This window comes from Maylandia zebra, linkage group LG7 (assembly GCF_041146795.1).
Source record: "Maylandia zebra isolate NMK-2024a linkage group LG7, Mzebra_GT3a, whole genome shotgun sequence".
NCBI classification, from domain to species: domain Eukaryota; kingdom Metazoa; phylum Chordata; class Actinopteri; order Cichliformes; family Cichlidae; genus Maylandia; species Maylandia zebra.
The window spans coordinates 29506000-29526793 of NC_135173.1; the positions used below are offsets into that span (position 1 = coordinate 29506000).

At 41.0% G+C, this 20794-nt stretch overlaps 1 protein-coding gene across 4 annotated transcripts; it reads left to right on the top strand.

Annotated features, from left to right (window-relative positions):
- The first annotated feature begins 140 nt into the window (after positions 1 to 140).
- LOC101470524 (uncharacterized) lies at positions 141 to 19190 on the top strand. Of its 4 annotated transcripts, XM_076886221.1 has the most exons (13): positions 141 to 360; positions 630 to 805; positions 1197 to 1338; positions 1888 to 2012; positions 6398 to 6564; positions 6659 to 6782; positions 7185 to 7375; positions 9038 to 9182; positions 15167 to 15303; positions 15398 to 15521; positions 16209 to 16399; positions 17875 to 18022; positions 18780 to 19190. In XM_076886221.1, exons 4-13 carry the CDS (start codon positions 1931 to 1933, stop codon positions 18854 to 18856), a joined length of 1386 nt encoding a protein of 461 aa, XP_076742336.1. In that variant the 5' UTR covers positions 141 to 360; positions 630 to 805; positions 1197 to 1338; positions 1888 to 1930; the 3' UTR covers positions 18857 to 19190. The 4 variants fall into 4 exon arrangements, with proteins under 4 accessions (XP_076742336.1, XP_076742333.1, XP_076742334.1 ...); XM_076886218.1 differs by lacking the exon at positions 1197 to 1338 and having other exon boundaries at positions 142 to 360; XM_076886219.1 differs by lacking the exon at positions 1197 to 1338 and having other exon boundaries at positions 142 to 335.
- The last annotated feature ends 1604 nt before the right edge of the window (positions 19191 to 20794 follow it).

Sequence of the window (20794 nt, forward strand, 5' to 3'; positions counted from 1 at the left end):
ACTTCAAGGCGAACAATTCAAGCAACTACCAATGAGGGCACAGGATACTGGTAACTGACACATGCTAGTGTCTAAAAAACACACTAGAGGAAGCTTCGATGTGTACTTCCTGCTCCTGCTCAGCGTGTTCCCTCTGTGTTTACCTTCCACTCCTGGAATTTCCAGTATTCTCCGCTTCCTTTGGATTTTGGACTTTGTTTTGTCTGTTTCTGGATTTGTTCATGTGGATTTGACCTTTGTTGTGCTATATCTGCATTCGTGGCCCTTTGATGATACTAATCCTGCTCAAAAATGTAAAAGAATACCAGCGAAACATTTTAAAGTTACATTCTTAGGTACTATTGAAGTACTGTGAATACTGTGAGTAATGCTGCTTTAATATGATGTATTTTTAGTGTCATAGTTGCCCCCACCTGCTGTTATTGAGGGAGCAGCTGTAACAGTCATAGGTTTTGCATTAAAATGAATTTACAGTTTTGTCCCTATTAGTGAAAACGCATAAAGTGCACTGTTATATAATGAGTGTATTTAATAGAGACCGCCTGGCAGATTGTGGTCACTGAGTAAACAGGGACTCCAGAGTAAATATGACCTTGTGTAGGCGTTTCATCTCCGTGTTTCTCTTACAGTAAATGGACGACCCTCGTCCCGCCCTCAGGGGGCATCTGTAATCACACCACCAGGGTTTTAACCATAACTAGAGCCGCTGGTTCAGGCGTAGACGTGCTACGGGACACTTCTGTCGAGGTTGGAGCCTAAATCCCAGGACAAACTAACGTGTCAGTCCTCTCTGTTTCCACTGACGGTGAGTCATCTGCTGCATGAATGACTACAGGTACCACTGCTGTGACCTTTGACCCCACCAGTGCTCAGTCAGGCTGTTTGCTTTTGCTCTGCTCCATCATTTAACTAAAAATAAAATATTAAAGTTAGATGAAAGTGAAAACAAAGTGAAAGCTATAATAAATTTAAAAACAAACAAAGAAATACACAGTGAGTCCAGCTTCTCTAAATCATGCCATAAATGCCATTTCTGTGTTGTGCTGATAATGTTATATATTCTTATATTCAATAAGGAATTAAACATATGTCACACAGAGATGTGGCTTTCCGCTTTCATTAAACCAGGGTTATTATGTTCTAATATTTATTATTATTATTATTTTATTTAGCTTCAAGTTTCCTTTTTATTTCAGCTCTGATGGAGTTTGTTTGATTGTCTGGTTATAATCACAGACGGTAAGTCTGTCAGATTTAAGACATGTAGAACAACATAACAGTAACCCAAAGACTCCAGTGGAGATCCCAGCCACACAAACATCTGCACGAAGCCTCTCGGTAAGTTTACTGTACAATAAAAATAAAATAAATACAGTAAAAGCAAAGAGATCAGTTCATATCAGTGAGAGGTTAAACAAAAGGAGATGATTCAAAGGCCTCTGACCTTCAACAGCCAGCACACTCTGATACTGTTAACAAACACAGATAGACTGAACAGCTGTTTGCACAGAGGGTGAGTGGAGCGCCCTCTGTTTTCAATGATGCTGCAGATGTGTTACAGTCACCTAAAGTCATCCTGTCTTCCTTCTCTCACCCCAACCGGGCGCAGCAGATGGCCGCCCCTCCCTGAGCCTGGTTCTGCCGGAGGTTTCTTCCTGTTAAAAGGGAGTTTTTCCTTCCCACTGTTGCCAAAGTGCTTGCTCATAGGTGGTCATATGATTGTTGGGTTTTTCTCTGTATCTATTATTATAGGATATACAGTACAATATAAACTGCCTTGAGGCGACTGCTGTTGTGATTTGGCGCTATATAAATAAAATTGAATTGAATTGAATTGAAGACTTAGTGACATAATGGTGGTTGAGTTTGGTTTTGTTGTTGCTGCAGAGTGCTCAGAGTGTGGACGTCCCTGTAAGTTGATGCTTAGGACATGATGCATTTCTGGTCCCTGCTGCTGCTGGTTCACTTCTCTCTGGCTCAGTCTGGTCTGGACTCAGAGTACACAGACACAGGTAAGAAGCGTCATGGGCGCTCTGTCTAAATGTGCTTTTGCTGACAAGCATTCTTCAAGAAAAACCATCCCAGTGTTTGCCACCTACCATTGTTCACCCCCAAACACAAACATAATGAGACAGGCAGGGCTGGACTGCGACAAAAAATCGGCCTGGGCGTTTTGACTAGAGACCAGCCCACCAGGTATTATAGGAAAAGCCATAAAGCCTTTGAATGAAAACAAACGCTGTTGTGACAGTGATGTACAGTCTTGTTGGTATATGTATGATTTCTATACATTTTACATCAGATGAAAACTTTGGTTGTAAGATTCAGATAATTATTTAATAAAAGCGAGACATTTTAAATGAGAATAAGAAAGAAAAGTATTTCTTTGTGCCCCCTCTCCCTGCTAATGCCCTACCTGGCCCCCAGGCAAAACTTTGCCAGACCCGACCCTGCACAGTTACCAGCCGTCAGCTACAAAGGATCCTGGTGTTATTTGTCTCTCAGAAACAGTTCATTACTTCCCTTCAACTCATTCTTGTCACCTAAAAGGTAAACCTGTTTCTCCATCACCTGTTCAGCTCTGATGAGTCAGTAAGGACATCTCCTGGTTTCATCTTCATGTTTCCCTCTTACCACATATACAAACCGATATCATGACCAGCAGCTTTACAGCTGTGGCTCCAGCTGATACTAGAAATTAATATTAAATAAATTCTAACAACAGCTAATCAACCTTAAACGTGCTGCTGTTGTTTAGCTCGACATCCGCTGGTTTCCTGTTTCTGGCTCAAAGTGAGCAATAAACAAACAAGAGAGACGATCAGCTGATCATTGATCAGTTTCATGATTGAAGTAGCAACAGGAGAAGTAGTCTGCGTTTAATATGGCTTTTGTGTTGTTAACATGTTTAATGTTATGTATTTTCTTCTATTTAATCTCAAAAAGCTCCTAAAAACAGTCAGTGATCACCAGAGGTGGGTCGAGTATCCAAAAATTGTACTCAAGTAAGAGTAGCATTACTTTAAAATATTATTACTCAAGTAAAAGTGAAAAGTAGTTGTCAAAAAAGTTACTCAAGTAAGAGTAAAAAAGTACTTGGTGAAAAGACTAATCAAGTAGTGAGTAACTGTTTGAAATGTCCGATTTATTTTATAAATAAATGCTATCAGACAAACAAAAATAAATAAATATACAAATTTTAGTATTTTCAAAAGGAATGTATGTAAAAACATCAACAAATTAAGGCACAACAACAGTTTTTTACAACATAAAGCTATTTTCACCAATACCTACGGTGAATAATTTAAATAATTAAACAGTGCAAACCATTTCCAGTGACAAGATAAACTTTATATTCATTTTTGCTCCAAATGGCACAGCAGCCTCAGAGAAAACATTAGAACGATGCATCTTCAACATATGCACATACAAGGCAGCTCAGTTTACCATAAATTGTATGGGTGTGCATCTAGATTAGATTAGATTAGATTAGATAGAACTTTATTAATCCCTCGGGTGGGTTCCTCTGGGAAATTCGATTTCCAAAAAAGCACAGCACCGACAGAAGTTACAGAGTTACAGAATATTATATATATATATATGTATGTATATATATATATATATATATATATATATATATATATATATATATATATATATATATATATATATATATATATATATATAATACACACACACACACACATATATATATAAATACAGAGACAATATAAATAAAATATACGAAGGGGATAAATAGAATAAATAGGAATAAAAATAAAAATACAAGTGAATTGCACATTCTATTTCTGCATATTTAGCAAAAATGTGCCATTTCTTCACTCACTCAGTGAGGTGATGGTTAAGCTTCAGCAGCAGTTTGCTCTCAAGGTTCTTTCTTTGAAGCTGTAACTGTTTAGCAGTGAACAGGAATCCTGCAGGACTAAGAAGTCCTTCACAAGCTCCAGATGCAAGAAGAGCTGTATTGATTTTGATCGAAAGCTTCTTGATGTGGGGAAAGCCATGCAATAAATCCACACCTCCAGTGAATGGACATGAAAGGTACCTCTCCAGCTCCCCTGCTTCTGGCTTTCCCAACCCCATGGATCCATCATATTGTACGAACGTGATAATTATGTATATTGTAATAATGTGATATTATATCGTTCAAACGTGAAATGTATATTGTTAGAACAATATACTTTTCACTCTATATCACGTTATAACGTGATATAGCTCTATACATAACTATATATACATATATACATACATATAAATATACATAACTGTTTTTGGGGTAAATAAAATGCAAGTAGGGATTGAAACTGCAGAATTAATGAATGCTGGAAATGCTAGCACTTGATATAGTGTTTTGATTTTGCTGCCACTGGTACCCACAATGCAATGCGTGAAAGTCACTTGGTCTGTCGGTCCAGCCCGTCGATCTCTATTCTTCCCATTCCTTGCTCAGACGAGCTGTCTGGCAGAAATTGAGGAAGTCTTTTGCTTTCTTGGCCATGCAGCTCTTTTCAGCAAACTACCACTTTCCCTAACAGCCGCATTAGGGGTGGGCGGTATAAACGGTATTCGGTAGAAACGATATGAATTTGGCCAACGGTAGAGATTTTGACTATTCTGCTCTACCGCAATAGCGCATGTTGATGGTGTCATCAAGCTGCGCCTGTTATGGTCAAAGCATCACAGCGGTTGCAAGCAATATCATCTGCAAATTATGCCAGGCGACAGTAATAGCGAAGAGATGAAGCACGTTTTCGAATATGAGTAAAGCCAAAAACTGCGCTTCCTCCACAACCGTACTTTTGATTCATTAATGTTGAATTCTCTCACAGCTGCTCTATTCCTATGTTGCTGCAGTATATTAATGACTAACCTCGTATTGTGGATGGATTATCTCAGTTGTTCTCCTGACTGAAGTTTGGTCTTTTTACAGCATCCTGCCATGCGATTGCATTTGTCCCTAACCATTGGGAACCCCCACTTTTATCGAGTGGGAAAAAGTTAGCTTCACTGTGTTTATGTTATGCTAACATAGCTGTATCGCTAGCGATCACGTAGCACATCATTATATACCAGCTAGTCCAACTTCAGTAACCCTAAAAAAGTCACTGCTGTTTAGTTTTCTGCCTTCATTTATGTCGGGAGTGAAAGCAGAGCTGTGTGTTTAAATTTTTTCAAAAATCTCTCAGTCAGAACATGCTATATCATGTTTAAGTGGAAACTAGTGAGCTAACTTCCTGCTAACTTCTAACTCCGTTAAATTTAATAAATTCTATTTTCATGGATGCCTGGATGTTAAACTTAATTGTTACACCTGGTAAAGCATCAACGCTGATCATTTTATCAAAGATGAAAGAATTTAGACAGTTTTTAACTCTCAGTGATGCAGCAGTGTTCTTTTGACTTTGGGACCTGAAGTGGAAAGTTTTGGACCCAGATTACTCCGCGAGGCTCCTGACTATGGTAGCCATAATGCTCAGACAATCCATCAAGTGGTGCGGCTTCGTAGCTTACCAAATTGGTACTAAAACATTTTTGACAGATTTTTAAGTGACATGTACCACATAAAATTGGTTCGAGGTCAGTAAGCACAACCAGAATTCATACAGGCGCAATGGATTATAAGATGCACTGTTGATTTTTGAGAAAATTAAAGGATTTTAAGTGCGCCTAATAGTGCGGAAAATACGGTATACAGAAGAAAAGAAGATATTGCTAAACATATTGTTACCGCACATGCTTCAAATTATACCGCAATATGGATTTTAGGTCAATTTGCCCAGCCCTAAGCCCCATCCACATGTACCTTCACTCTTTGGTTTAGTCTAGTTTTGAAAGATTATGCCAACTCTTATAACTAACTTTGTGTGAAACAAATGTTATTAAATGACCAACTTACCAGGTCCCAGATACAATAAAAAGAACAGAGGAGGCAAACAGATGTTCTGTGGTTATTTGTTTATTGCTTGACTTGAGGCAGTGCTTGGGGATCAGGAAAGGGCTCCGAAGCTTGACTGAATGTCAAAAATGGGAAAGCCTCCAAAGATAAATGTTCAGATACAGCTCTTGTTGATTCTTTGACTGTCCTGTCTCCTGTCCCAGAACTGGGACCTGGGATGGCACACTACTGGAAAGGCCTGATGTTTAATTGGTATTGGCTCGAAAGCTCTGACTTATCCAATAGCAATACATCTTTCAACATTTTTCAATGTCAGTAAATTTATTTATCTTCAAACACTTCAAACATTTATCACCATAAAATGTTTGAATTGAACAAGGTGGACACTGGGAATGTCTCAGTAATAATGGAAGGTGTTTAGTGGCAAAGAGTTCTTCACTGTAAACTGATGAGGTTTACCTCGTGGTGTCTCCTCACCAGGGATGGCTCCACAGTGGGTACAGCCAAAAATGAAGAAGCTCTATGCTGCGTTTGTCTCCCACATGATAAAAATGCAATGCAAAGCAACAGGACACCCGGTTCCTGCAATACAATGGTACAAGAACGGGAAACTGTTCAGGAGGGATCACAGAATCGGAGGCTTTCAGGTGTGTTTCTGGCTGTAAAGTGGAAATTGTAGAGGCACAACCAGATTTTAAACTTTACTTTATTTTCTGTCTTTACCTGTGCTCAATCTTTCAGATCAGAGAACACACGGGGACTCTAATAATGACGTCATTGGTTCCCTCAGATAAAGGGAACTACACCTGTTTGGTGGAGAATAAATATGGGCGCCTCCAACACACCTACCAGCTGAATGTACTTGGTAAGAGAGATTATCTGGCACACAGGGTCGTAATGTTAGTTTAACATAAAATGACAGAAAGGTCTCGGTCCAAACCAGTCTTGTTATTTTTCTTCAGTGTCCTTCCATGAATGGGTAACAGTATTCATGTCACCCATGACATGAATACTGTTACCCATTCATACTGATTGTGAATGGTACTGTGACCGATAGAACCAGAACACTCAAAAGTTCATTATTAACATTTTGCTCACAAACTGTTTCACTGCTAAATGTAAAAAGCCATTCTAGACTACAGTTAGAAAATCAATCCGCAGGTACGTCCTCCAGGTGTTACTGGTGACATGCTGTTCTCCTCTCTGTGGATATCTAACTCATTCGCAAAGATTACCCCTGTCTTCATCTCCAACCCACCTGTTTCAGAGCGCTCTCCTCACAGGCCCATCCTGCAGCAAGGGCTGCCGGCCAACCAGACGGCAGCTGTTGGCAGCGACGTGGAGTTTGTGTGCCGCGTTTTCAGCGACCCACAGCCTCACATGCAGTGGCTCAAACACATCATCATCAACGGCAGCAGTGTGGGACCGAACGGGCTGCCCTATGTTCGTGTTCTTAAAGTACGTACCAACACCACCAAATTCAGCTTTAGACCAGTTTTAGTAATTTTCTTTTGTTAGCTTTATTTTGCTGTGTGACACTCTTTACATCTATAATGAAGGAGGATAAATCTGATCTCTGTCAGAGCCCTTAGAATATGTTTCGTGAAATAAGCAGATCTTGGCTTAATTGGCTAAGTGATGAGGGTGAATTTGGTAGTACACACCTCTCCAATTAGAAGGAATACACTTTGTATCCCGGTGGTTTTCCCAGTGCTGGGAATGAGAGGTATATTGCGTGTGCATGTCATAATAAAGCTGCTGTGGCAGAATATACATCAGAAGTCCCCAAAATTTGCAATTTGTCTTGAAATCTTTGTTTTTCCTACATGAATAGATGATCCCAGTAGTCTTGGCTCGAGACAGGTGAAAACCCCCCCACAACACTTCTGTCCTGCAGTAATACCAACTGTCCACTATTAGCTGGCATGATGGAGTAACGAGTCAGTCATGTGACCAAAAACTATCAATCAGATGTGCAAATATCTGTGCAGTTATGAACAAAAAAAAATAAACAAACATAAAACCAAACAAATACGAAAATATATCATTATGAATATGAGCAGCTTAAAAACAGAAGAAAACCCTGAGATACATTTCAAAGAAATACACTTAAATTTGTTAAACATCATGACATAATACAAAGGCGCTTGGCACCCACTGCCTAGTACCCACTGCCTAGTTTTAGTCCACAGCTTTCTTAAAACCGCCTGCTCCTGTAAGGAGCTGCATTGGGATCCCTTTCCCAGCACAAGACTAATCCAGGAGGTTGGTCTAACAGAGGAGGTTGCTAAGATAGTGTGAGATGAAGGCACATAATCTGCTGCTCCCAAAGGAACAGATCAAGAAAAAAGAAGACTTTCACTCAGGTGTGTCAACCTCTCATAATTTCCAGCCTCTGAAAACTGTGTGAACAGAACTGGGTAAAGTTGGGTTTTTTTAAAAGACATTTGCAATAACAACATATGGGAACATCACTTTTTGAATCATTGTTCTAACAGCTTACTGCCATTCAGGAAGCAATGTCCTGCTGGGAAAGCTGTTGAATTATGGATGAAAGCTGAGTTAGCTGACTAGACCTCCGATTCATCAGTCCAGTCTCAGCAACAGGAAATCTAACTGAACTGGAAATAAAGCTGAACCAAATCTTTATGCTTCAATTTATGATTTTGTGTTTTTAAATCCTTATATTTTCTCAGATTTGTGACAGGTATAAAGTACCCCCACACACAGCATGACACATTAACAGGTGTTTTATTTCCAGCTGTTTCTGACGCTTACATGGCTTTAAAGCTGCCTCCTCCGGCTTTCAAACCACACAGCTCAGACAGGTGATGAAGAGCAGCTGTGTGGGTAAGCCTCCCCTGACACCACACTCTGAACCCACTTCTCCACCCCCCTGAAATCACTCTGATTTTTCAGAGTGATCTTAGTCTCCTGCACTAGACTGTTGAAGTGGTAAAATTAAAGTTTGCATCCATGAACTGAATTCACTGACTTCGTGAGAGATTTAAGTTTGACTTTTGAGTTTCAGTTTGCTGATGGTGAGGAATTTAACTCAGCTCTGACCTTTGAGGGACACTGATGAAGGATGACACAGATTTTTGTGTGTTTCTCTCTCAGACTGCTGGTTTGAACACCACAGACGAAGAAATTGAGGTGTTGACTCTGAGGAACATAACCCTGGACGATGCTGGAGAGTACACCTGTCTGGCTGGAAACTCTGTTGGGTTTGCCTACAGATCTGCATGGCTCACTGTCTATGATGGTACATGAAGATCTGTACAGGATAGAATACAGAGATATGATGTCAGATCTCTCCTTCTCTGTTAATATTAATATATTGAATAAATATTTGTTCTATGATTCAATGAAAGTATTGAATGAGGGACACAAAATGTTTAGAAGTTGTCAGATGACAAGCAAAGAATCTAAACTGGTAGTTAACCAGTTAATGTTAGTTAATGGGACCACTGTTCGGGTTTGCTCTGGCTTACATGGGTTTTTGGAGACCGGGGCCCTATTTCAGGAAGCCGGTTTAGTGCAAACTCTGAGTAAGTATACCCTGAGTTAATGAAAACTCTGGGTTTTCGGTTTCACAAAGCGAGTTTAGATTAATTCTGAGTGAGTTACTATGACGACACACTCCGTGAAGCTAACCTGCCCCCTAGCAGGTTTACTTCTACTAACCCTGACGTTCTCCGCCTCTTTGTCGGAAACCTGACTGTAGGAAGTGTCAGACATGGCGTGCTCCTTCCTTGAAGAGCCAGTAGATGTTGAAGCCCAAATTCTCCGCAGAGCTCTCCGCCGGGAGAGAGTGATTAGAGCGCGTTTGGACATTTTATCATTTCCTGATGATTTCCTGTGTGAACGTTACCGTTTTTCAGCACAATATATAATTTATTTGAATAACATCCTCAGGCCTAATATTGCTCATGTGACACATCGCGGACATCCTCTCAGTCCTGTACATATTATTTGTATTGCACTTCGGTTTTTTGCAAACGGGAGCTTTCTGTATAATATTGGTGACGCTGAGCACGTTTCCAAGGCTACCGTCTGTCGGGCAGTCAGGAATGTTACAGTTGCACTGAAACGTCTCCTGCACTCGTTTGTGGTGTTCCCCGGTCATAGACCCACAAGATTTATCAAAGAGGGATTCCACAAAATTGCAGGTATCAGGATGAACAAAACTTAATTCATGATGTGGTGATACTTGAACTACTACTTAAATTTTACATTTATTCTCACGGTTCCCAGGCGTGATTGGCTGTAGAGATGGCACTCACATTCCAATCATTGCTCCTTCAGTAAATGAAGGAGACTATGTGAACAGGAAGTCTTTCCACAGCATTAATGTACAGGTACATAGTTCCCTGTAGCATTTCAAACTAACAAATTATTTCATTATAGTAATGGATGCTAATTTGTGTTCTCTGCACTGTGAAGATCATATGTGATGCTGCCAACATTATCACAAATGTGGAAGCCAACTGCTCAGCCTCTGTGAGTGGTGGTGGTGGAGGACCCCCACCTGTTTTTCGGGCCTCCGCTTTTTTTCTGTTGGCTATAACGGGCCACATTTGAGCATACAGAGTAAGCAAATATGTACTTGTAATGTGCTCAGATAATTTCAATAAGTGCTTACAGAGGGGAAATTAATGTAGCCTCTAACTGCAATTGATTTACATCGGACAAACAGACCAAGCACAATGGCTCATAATACAATTACACCTTACCTGTTTGGACTATATTTTTATATTTCATTTTTACTTGCTGCCAGGAACGTTTGGGGCCTGTTGGGTTGCACCTGCGCTCACATCACATCACAAAATAAAATGTATAAAATAACAAATAAAATAACATATGATAAAATAACGTGTTAAATGGGTGGAAATCCCTAGATCAATGTTTAAATTAACACTCACGCATTGACTCTGTCGGCTATGTTTTGCCATGCATGGTCCCTTTCTTTTGCAGCTGAGGCTGTGTTACTTTTTTTCCGCAAAATTTGCATGTTATCGGCATATGCTGCCATCAGAATTTCGGCCTCAAGCGCTGTAAAATACATTGACCGCGCCTTCTTTCCCTCCGTCTCCATGGTGACTCGCTTAATCTGTGCTCCACTAATCAGGGCTTTATGTATCCTCGTGCGCGCGTTTAACTTGGGGTTAAAGCAACTCCGCGTTGACTGAACTAATTGTTATCAGCCTTTCTGAAACCGAATATTCCGAGTTGGACAGTTCGGGGTTACTCAACCCTGAGTATCGTTTTTCACTCTGAGTTTTCTAAACCGGCTTCCTGAAATAGGGCCCTAACAATTAGTTCAGTCAACGTGGAGTTGCTTCAACCCCAAGTTAAGCGCGCGCACGAGGATACATAAAGCCCTGATTAGTGGAGCACAGATTAAGCCTCACAGAGGCTGAGCAGTTGGCTTCCACATTTGTGATAATGTTGGCAGCATCACATATGATCTTCACAGTGCAGAGAACACAAATTAGCATCCATTACTATAATGAAATAATTTGTTAGTTTGAAATGCTACAGGGAACTATGTACCTGCACATTAATGCTGTGGAAAGACTTCCTGTTCACATAGTCTCCTTCATTTACTGAAGGAGCAATGATTGGAATGTGAGTGCCATCTATACAGCCAATCACGCCTGGGAACCGTGAGAACAAATGTAAAATTTAAGTAGTAGTTCAAGTATCACCACATCATGAATTAAGTTTTGTTCATCCTGATACCTGCAATTTTGTGGAATCCCTCTTTGATGAATCTTGTGGGTCTATGACCGGGGAACACCACAGACGAGTGCAGGAGACGTTTCAGTGCAACTGTAACATTCCTGACTGCCCGACAGACGGTAGCCTTGGAAACGTGCTCAGCGTCACCAATATTATGTCCTGTGGTATGTCCTGTCTGTATACGCGAGCAACCCATTGCGGAAGGTGCAAGATTATTGATAAGGAGAGTCCTCAGAATCCAGCGTATATTGCGGGATAGACAGGATCCTTTAGCTCAGCGCGACAGTGTGCTCATAGAGAGATATCGATTTTCCCGTGAGGGTATTATTTACTTAACCAACTTGTTGACGAGGGGGTGCAGGACCACCACCTGTCTTTTTTTGCTCTGCCCTTTTCTTGGTTGCTGTTATAAACAAACAAACAGATTATTCCAGGGTCTCTTTTCAAGAGACTAAAAGCAATATAAGTGATAAATATTACCATTCTGTAGAATATTCTTATATTCCACTTTTACTTGTTCCCATGTTCTAGTGGGTCCTGTTGTGGCTCTAATGTGAAAGAGGATATAATGTAATGTACTATAATATAATATAATATAATATAATATAATATAATATAATATAATATAATATAATATAATATAATAAATTTACCCTACCACCTACTGGTGATGGCCAGAGGGGCCGATGGCGCGATATGGCAGCCTGGCTTCTGTCAGTCTGCCCCAGGGCAGCTGTGGCTACAACCGTAGCTGCCTCCACCAGTGTGTGAATGTGAGAGTGACTGAATAGTGGTATTGAAAAGCGCTATATAAATCCAATCCATTATTATTATTATTATTATTATTATTATTATTATTATTATTATTATTATTATTATTATTAAATTACTTACTAGTTTAATTTGTCAGCAACTTTCTGCCAGCCCTCTCTCCTTGCTTTTGCAGCCTTTGCAGTGTTCCCTTGCGTTTTAATTAAACTCTGAAACTCCTGAAATCCCTCACTCAAGAGTTCTTGCTCTGCTGCCGAAAAATACCGAGCGCGCTCCTTCGACATTTTCGCCGACCAATCAAAGGGTTGCCGATCAATGTTTCTACTATCGATGCGTAGCCCCTGTTAAGCTACCCAGTGATCTCACATTACTTCATCCAGCTGTACTAATCGTCAACAACAGGTGTGCTCGGAGAACCGGAATAGCGAGCTCAAAGTTGGCGCGATAATTTGATCTTGGATGTAGTAAGCGAGGTACGAAGAACGGACCACAGCCCTAAGCGTTACCAAACCCAGCAAGGACAAGAGCCGGGAACCATGGCGCAAATGGGAAAACCTATCAGAATTACCACTGTACCAAATGTAACACCTCAGGTTTTTGAGAGTTGTTAGCTCCAAGTGAACCCGGTGCATTTATTTACAGTGAAAAATGTAAAACACAGTTCAAACCAGTCAGGGCAGCTGGAAGGTCTTATACACCTCCCTGCACTTAATCATTACTTTGTGGAGGAATGTAAGGATGACACGAGAGCTCATCACATTTTATATCAACTTTAATCTCAGCTTCACTCAACCCCAGTGACTTCACAAGGCGGCAAAACATCTCCTAGAATCCAAAACATCACTCCTCCCTCTTCCCTTCTCGCTGGGTATGAGTGGAATCCCCTGGTGGTTTGCCACAACTTATTATTAATCTCTGTCTCTCTTCCACAGCATGTTTTAGTTCTGTCTTCCTTCTCTCACCCCAACCGCAGCAGATGGCCGCCCCTCCCTGAGCCTGGTTCTGCTGGAGGTTTCTTCCTGTTAAAAGGGAGTTTTTCCTTCCCCTTATCACCAAGTGCTTGCTCACAGGAGGTCAGTTGATGGTTGAGGTTTTCCTGTATTATTGTATGGCCTTTACCTTACAATATAAAGCACCTTGAGGAGGGAGGGGTCTGCAAAATGCCGGATGGCTCTTGGGCGCCTAGGACCCTGTTCTCGACCTGGAAGATGGTTTCTTTGGGGTGCAAATTTGTGCTCCTTAAGCATGTTGTGTGTCACAGAAGGCAGTTTTTTATGATCCTCAAAGACAGCCAGAGCACCTGGCTGGCAACCGCTCAACCCTGCAGAGCCAGCTGGGGCCACGGGAGCCCTGTGTTGCTGAGGTGGACCCCAATGCCGAGGCGCAAGTTGAAAATTGCCCCCTTATGAGCAGTGAGAGGTCTGATGTAAATGACAATCTGCGGAGCACTGACATCATAGAGACTCATATGAATAATGACCAGTCTGCAGGTATTTTTGACATAAATCAAAAAAATCAAACAACTTTTGAGTTTGTGTGTGAGGATTTTGTGAAGATGACAATATGTTTGAAAATGTTAAAGCCTGAAGAAAGTGTGGAGGATTATGTGGCAGTGCTTTATCAAAGCTGCCCAATTCAGCAGGGTTTTATTAATTTCAATTAAATTCTATTTTATTTAAGAAGTGCCAAATCACAACAGCAGTCACCTCAAGGTGCTCTATATTGTAGGGTAAGACCTGTAATAATACAGAGAAACCCCCAAAATCAGACAACTTTCTTTGAGCAAGTGCTTGGTGACAAGGGGAAGAAAAACTCCCTCTTAAATGGAAGAAAGTTCCAGAAGAACCAGGGTCAGGGAGGGGCAGCTATCTGCCGTGACAAAGACACACTGTGGAAGAGAGCCAGAGATCAAAATTAAAATTAGATTAATACAAAAGCATTTGAAGTGAGCAAGGTCTCCACTGGTCTCTAGCACTACCTTTATATTGGATGATATATAATCTGGATTTGTTTTAACCAAGTATGATAGACTTGTTGATCATTTTATCACGGGAAAATGCATGGATTTCTCTTTTATGTGCAAAGGTTCAGCCTGTGCACATTCATGAGCACCTTTTTTTAAATGACGCTGTCAGGGTTCCTGGGTCGTTGACCCAGTGATTTCAGTTTGTTCATGTTCAGTTTGGTTCGCCACATTAATGTTCTCACTTCCTGTTTTTTCCCGTGTCAGCTTGTCTCCCGTGTCATTAGTCAGATTATGTTCAGCCCTGTACTCACCTGTTTCCAATCGTTGTCATCATTCACCTGTGTATTTAAGTTCCTCGGTTTCACCAGTTCTCTGTCGTGTCATTGATGTTGATGTTCATGTGATGTTCTGTTGTCGTTTCCGCCTGCGTTCAGCCAGCCAGCCAGCCATTCAGCCTTCCAGTCAGTTGTCCAGCCAGCCAGCCATTTTCTCCCTTTGTTCTGTTCATCCACTCCTCATAACAAATCTGCACCTACCTGCGAGTCCTGCGTTTGGGTTCCTTCTTCCTCGCCTCCACACGACGCCTGACAGACGCTCTTTAATTGTGAAATCCTCTGAATAATACTTAAAGAAAAGTGGACAACCTGGGGAATGTTGCAGTGAGAAGCTGCATGCTAACCCTCAAGCTGATCCTCTTAGTTTCAGTCTTTGTGTTGGAAAGATGCATACGCAGTATTAATCATGATGTTTTCCTTATGTTGTCTCAGAATCACTGCCACCGCAGTGGGTGAGGCCGGACAAGAGACACATCTACAGAGTTCCTGTCGGGAAGACGGTGAAGTTTCACTGCCAAGCGACAGGAAAGCCGCTTCCTGCCCTGCGATGGTACAAGAACGGAAAAGAGGTCAGGATGGACCAACGAGTCAAAGGCCTCTAGAAACAACTTCAGCTTGTAAAGCTTTACTTCACCCTTTCTGTATCTTTCTTTAATCTTGCAGATCAGAGACCACACATGGACTCTAATAAAGGAGTCAGTGGTTCCCTCTGATGAAGGGAACTACACCTGTGTGGTGCAGTATAGACACGGGACCCTCCAACACACCTATCAGCTGAATGTAATTGGTAAGATTATCTGCAGCATGTATACACGGCATACAGCATGCTTTATTGCAAAAACCAGATGGTTCCAGTACTTTGGACTGTGTGTGTCGACCATAACGCTGACCTTCGGTGGGTGTGTCCGAACTTTTCACTGGTCCTGTACAACCGCCCACACCATCAAGGAGGTTGCATGACTGATGGAGGCGGTTTGGCCTTAACAAGTAAAAATAAAATTACAGCACTTTAAGAAGTATAAGAGTGGAAATGCTGGAGTGAATAAAGTGCTGATTTGCTGTAGAGGTGTCCCAAGGGTATTCTTTGTTTAAACCGCATTAAAGCTCACTGAACAAAGTCAACAACAATATATCAAATACACCTAACATTAAAATGTGACCATGTGAAAGAAACCCAGAACTCCCTCCAAATCTGAGATTGCAAATATAACCACATAAAAAGTCAATATCACTAAACTATGGCACAGTGAGCTTTAGTAATAACATTAATGCATTTTCTAAGTACTTACTAAGTGGACAAACATATTGTCAGTAAACTACAAAACGTACAGAGTTTCATAAAGACTTTATCCAGACTAAACATCCTCATGTTGCAGGCAAACAGAATGGCTATCGGTCTCCTCCTGCTCTCTGTGGACATTAGTCGTTTGTATGATCTTGCATCATGCTAACCTTAAACCTTGTTTTGTTACAGAGCGTTCTCCTCAAAAGCCAGACCTGCATGCTGGGCTGCAGGGTAACCGGATCGCTGTTGTTGGTAGTGATGTGGAGCTTGTGTGCGCAGTGATGGGTGACCCACAGCCTTACATACGGTGGTTCAAACACATCGTGATCAATGGCAGCAAAGAAGACATAGAAATATTTCCCTTTGTTCGTCCTCCCAAAGTACGTACACCACAATCAGGCAGCACTACAGGCTTATGTTAGAATTATTTTATGTCTCCAAAGTGTTTTGAAGCTAGATTAATGTTATTCTGGTCCATGGTGGGGTAAGGGTTAACGTCATCAAACCGTGATCTTTTTCTAAACCCAAGCTCGTAGTTTTTGTGCATGAGTGTAACAGGCAGAAAAAATGAATGGGAACTGCACCTCCAGCTCCAAAGATGCACATTCTCTGTCATCACATCTGCAACCACTTGAGTGAAGACTGGAGCTGAGCTGTCATCTGCTTTGTGGCTAGGGAGGGTACCAGGCAGGCCTGACACATTCAAACATAAAAAAAAAATACCATTTATAGGCAACAGTCAGGAAGATCGACAGTTGCAACCTCCAGAATTAAAATGGTATTTCGAGGATGGGACACTGAGCCCAAATGGGAAAATTTCTATTAAATTATCCCATTTGGGCTTAAACCTCTCTATTAAAGAGGTGTCTTATTGGAGCTGCAACATCAACCCTCAAACCACCTGGTGGACACCAGAGATGCAGTAGAAGGAGTCCTATCAAATTTTAGTTAGCTTGTGAGCCTCTGGAGGCAGCTGACATGTATGGGAGGGTAGAGTATAGCTTTGGGTGTCACTAAAACAAAAACTCACATGTTGGTGAAGCCATGAAGCAGGACATTTAGTCGCTCTCAAACCATCCAAAGATCAGCTGCTGACCTTAAATGGGGTCACCTTCCTCCACCTTTTCTGTAGAGGAAGGTGAGGGGACAAGGGTGACAAATCACCTATTATCAGTCAGATGCTATGCTGGTGTACTGGCAAAGACTCCATCTGTTTGCTCAAATTCAGATTCATCAGGAAGGCAGGGATGAGAATCAGCACCTCCAAATTTGACGCAACAGTTTTTATCCAGAAGATGTTGGATTGCCCACTCTGGTTAGTTTCCTTCCAAACCAGAGTAAAGTGAAGTAGGGCATTCATAGAGAGTTTGGTGAAATGTCTGCTGTGCTGGGTGAAGGTAAAGCCGTTGATTTACTTGTAATCTATATTTTTACCATGATCTGTGATGATGAGCTGTGGCCTTGGACCAAAGGCATAAGAGTGCAGACAAATGTGGTGGAAAAGAACTCCCTCTGAAGGATGTCTCGGCTCAGGAGGGTTCCAGAGACGATGGATGGGTAGAAGTTAAGACTTGTATAATGTGTTACAGTTTACTGCGCTCTTACCTGCATATCACCACGATATGCCACTAAACCATGGGATTACTTTTCCTTCTTTTCCTTTCCCACACATGGACCGAGTCTAGTCCCATACTAAAAGAAAAGTAAACTAACTGGCGTAAACTGGCCTTTAGTGTCACACTCTTAAAGTTCTCTCAGACTCCTGACCCAGTGTTTAGAGCTGTATCGACCAGCTTTGATTGGAACCTTTTGAGTGAAACATGTTGGGTGATATCCATGTCCCTCTCCCTCACAGGATGAGGATCTGAATGCGATGGATTATGAGGTAGAATCACTGCTGACTCTGAGAAACGTAACTCTGGCTGATGCTGGAGAGTACACCTGCCTGGCAAGCAACTCTGAAGGAGTCTCTCGTCACACTGTATGGCTCATAGTGATCGATGGTATGTGACCTAATCTCTCTCTGTTCACCTGTTCATGCCCACCTGGTCTCTGGTGAGCTGCTTCTGGGTAGGATTATGGTTAGGGTTTCATGTTAACCACATGCTGGTTACCTCCCAAATCAAGTCATTTTGATGCTGTAGTTCGTCTATTATAAAATAAACGGGCAGACAGGAAGCTAGATGTTAAATGCTTATTATTTGTGTTGTAATTTGGTAATGGCGAAAACAAAGGCCTAATTTTTAGAAAAGACAAGATATTAAATAAGGACTGTTAGTTTATTATGAGTTAATTTTACAGACTACCCAAACTAATTACCAATTAGAAAGAAATAACCAATCATTGGTAGCTACATCACATCAACATTGCTAATGGATGCCTGTATAATAGAAGGTGTGCAACGATTATTTCCCAGAGGACGATTCTGTTTACCTGATGTTTGCATTGGGGTGGGATCGGTCCTGAGTCTAAACACTGATCTGTGGGCCGACCTGTTCAGTGTTTAGCAAACACTGCGTTAGGGATTAGGGAAAAGCACTGCTGATGCTTTCCCCTATGGTTTCACGATGGTTTGGGAACCTTTTGTTACATTTTAATGGAGGTGGTAATTCCCCCCCAAAATGGCATTTCTCTTTCCCGAGCTTATCATACCTTACACAGAGAGCGCCATCTCTCAGAGGAGGGAGCCCTCAGCTGTGAGATTTCTGTGAAGCGAGCAGATCTGGTTTTAAATGCTTTTTTCCTCGCTTCACTCTGCAGAAGCATCGCTGCGGCTCCTCCAGAGGTCTTCTCCAGTCCACTGCTCTTCAGCCCACACATGTCAGTACTGGACCTAGTTTATGTCAGTGGTCCTCTCAAGTTCTGTTAAAAAGTCTGTTGTTTATCTTCAGTTCTGGTGGTGGATGTTCAGAGTTTCAGATAATAATCTCAGCACAGTCATCCATGTGAGCCCAAAGTTCAGACAGTTGCAGTCATTGCTGCAGACTTTTTTCAGACTTCACCTGAGCGTTGAAGCCTCCTGCTGTGTAGCTGCTGGTGGATGGATGGAGGTTTGTGCTTCGCTGATCTGGATTCTGCAGCTCTTTTCTGACTACATTTGACCTCTTTCACATTGGCTCCTTTATGTGTAATGACATGTGTTATAAGAATAAATCTTTCATTTGATACTTTGTTTACTGTGCATCGTGTTTTTTTAAAATCACCCTCACAGATTACTAAAGGAAACTCATAAACACTGAATGATCCTCTCATTGATTACCACTTTACTGACAGCATTTATACCAGTAATCAATAATCAATAATTACCCAATAACCCACATTCGTCCAAAGTCTCATTCTCAGGACTCTTTAAAATGTAAAGAGAGCATTAGAGATCTGATATCGATCTGCAGCAGATCCTACCGATAGGTAGCTAAAGAACAGCACATTCATCGACTTCTGATCACAGATATTATTGATTATTGGAGGAAACTGCTTCACTGATCACAGCAGTGATTGATTCCCTGCTGCTTCTGTTGGACTTCTTAGATAAGCATGACTGTATGTGTGCTCGTTCCTGTGGGGAGGCAGGTCCTTTGATTCTGTGGTGTTTTTGTGGTTGTTTACGTGAAGTTTATAATTTAGCTCATATGTTACATTTAACATCTGCAAGGAAACACAAGCTGTGAAGCCAGTAAAATCCCCAAAATGTCATGCTAAATACTTATTTTGTCAAATCTTATAGTGAGAAATACTTCTCTCAATAGGTTATAATAGGTTACATTGACACCTTCTGGTTTAAATTGGTATTACAGCAGTGTCCAGCCTAATTTATGTTGTTGTGTCTGCAGTTGTTTCTTCATTAATTTCTTTAGGGATTATTACAGTATTCTGATTCTGATGAATTAAGAGCTTATTGTAAGGACCTTTAAACAACATGATCACTTCACTACTTCTAATAAATAACTGAGCTTGTTTACATGAACAACCTGGTTTCATGTTATAAATTCAATAAAATGGTAATATGGATTTGGATTATCAATCACTTTTTTATTTTGTTTTTGATCGAAGTCCTATGGGCAGAAATCTGTGCCATCAGAAACTGAATTTGAATAAGTTCAATTTGAATTTGAATTGCTCAGATTGAATCTGAATTGTAACTTGAATAAATGCTTTTGAAAACTGAATTTGAATTAGTCTAATTTGAAATTGAATTTATATTTTGAAAATGAATTGATTTGCTTTGAAACTGCATTTTATCCTTAAAAAATTCAGCTCTCGAATAATTTCAGTTTCACTTCTCACCATTCAGTTTCAGTTCTACAATTCAGTTTTTTGGAACTTACATCCGGTTCCGGTTCAAGCGCAGATTAATAGAACTACGTTTTACTAGCGGACCGAAAGTGTTACCGACGGGAATCTACAGCGTCTTGAGCTGAATTAAGACTTCAGAAGTCATTCGTCATGTCGAATGACCAGCGGATAAACTCTCAGGTTGGTAATAAATGTACTACATGTATAAGAACAAGCGTCATGTTAACAAATGATAGCAGTAAGGTAACTGTTATGCTTATTGCAGCTGCTAGCTAAAAACGCTAATTTAGCGTAGTTTGCCCTGAATTCAGCTTTGACAAACAAATATGATCGACTGTTTCTAGTAGAATTCCAAAGCTGTCATCTTGTACCCTCTCAGAGTACCCCCTCTGTATGCTTGCAGAGACCCCTACAGTAGGGAAACATGCAAAACGGTGTCCAAACCTTTGTGTTTTAGCTTTATTTATGTCTTACACAGCATC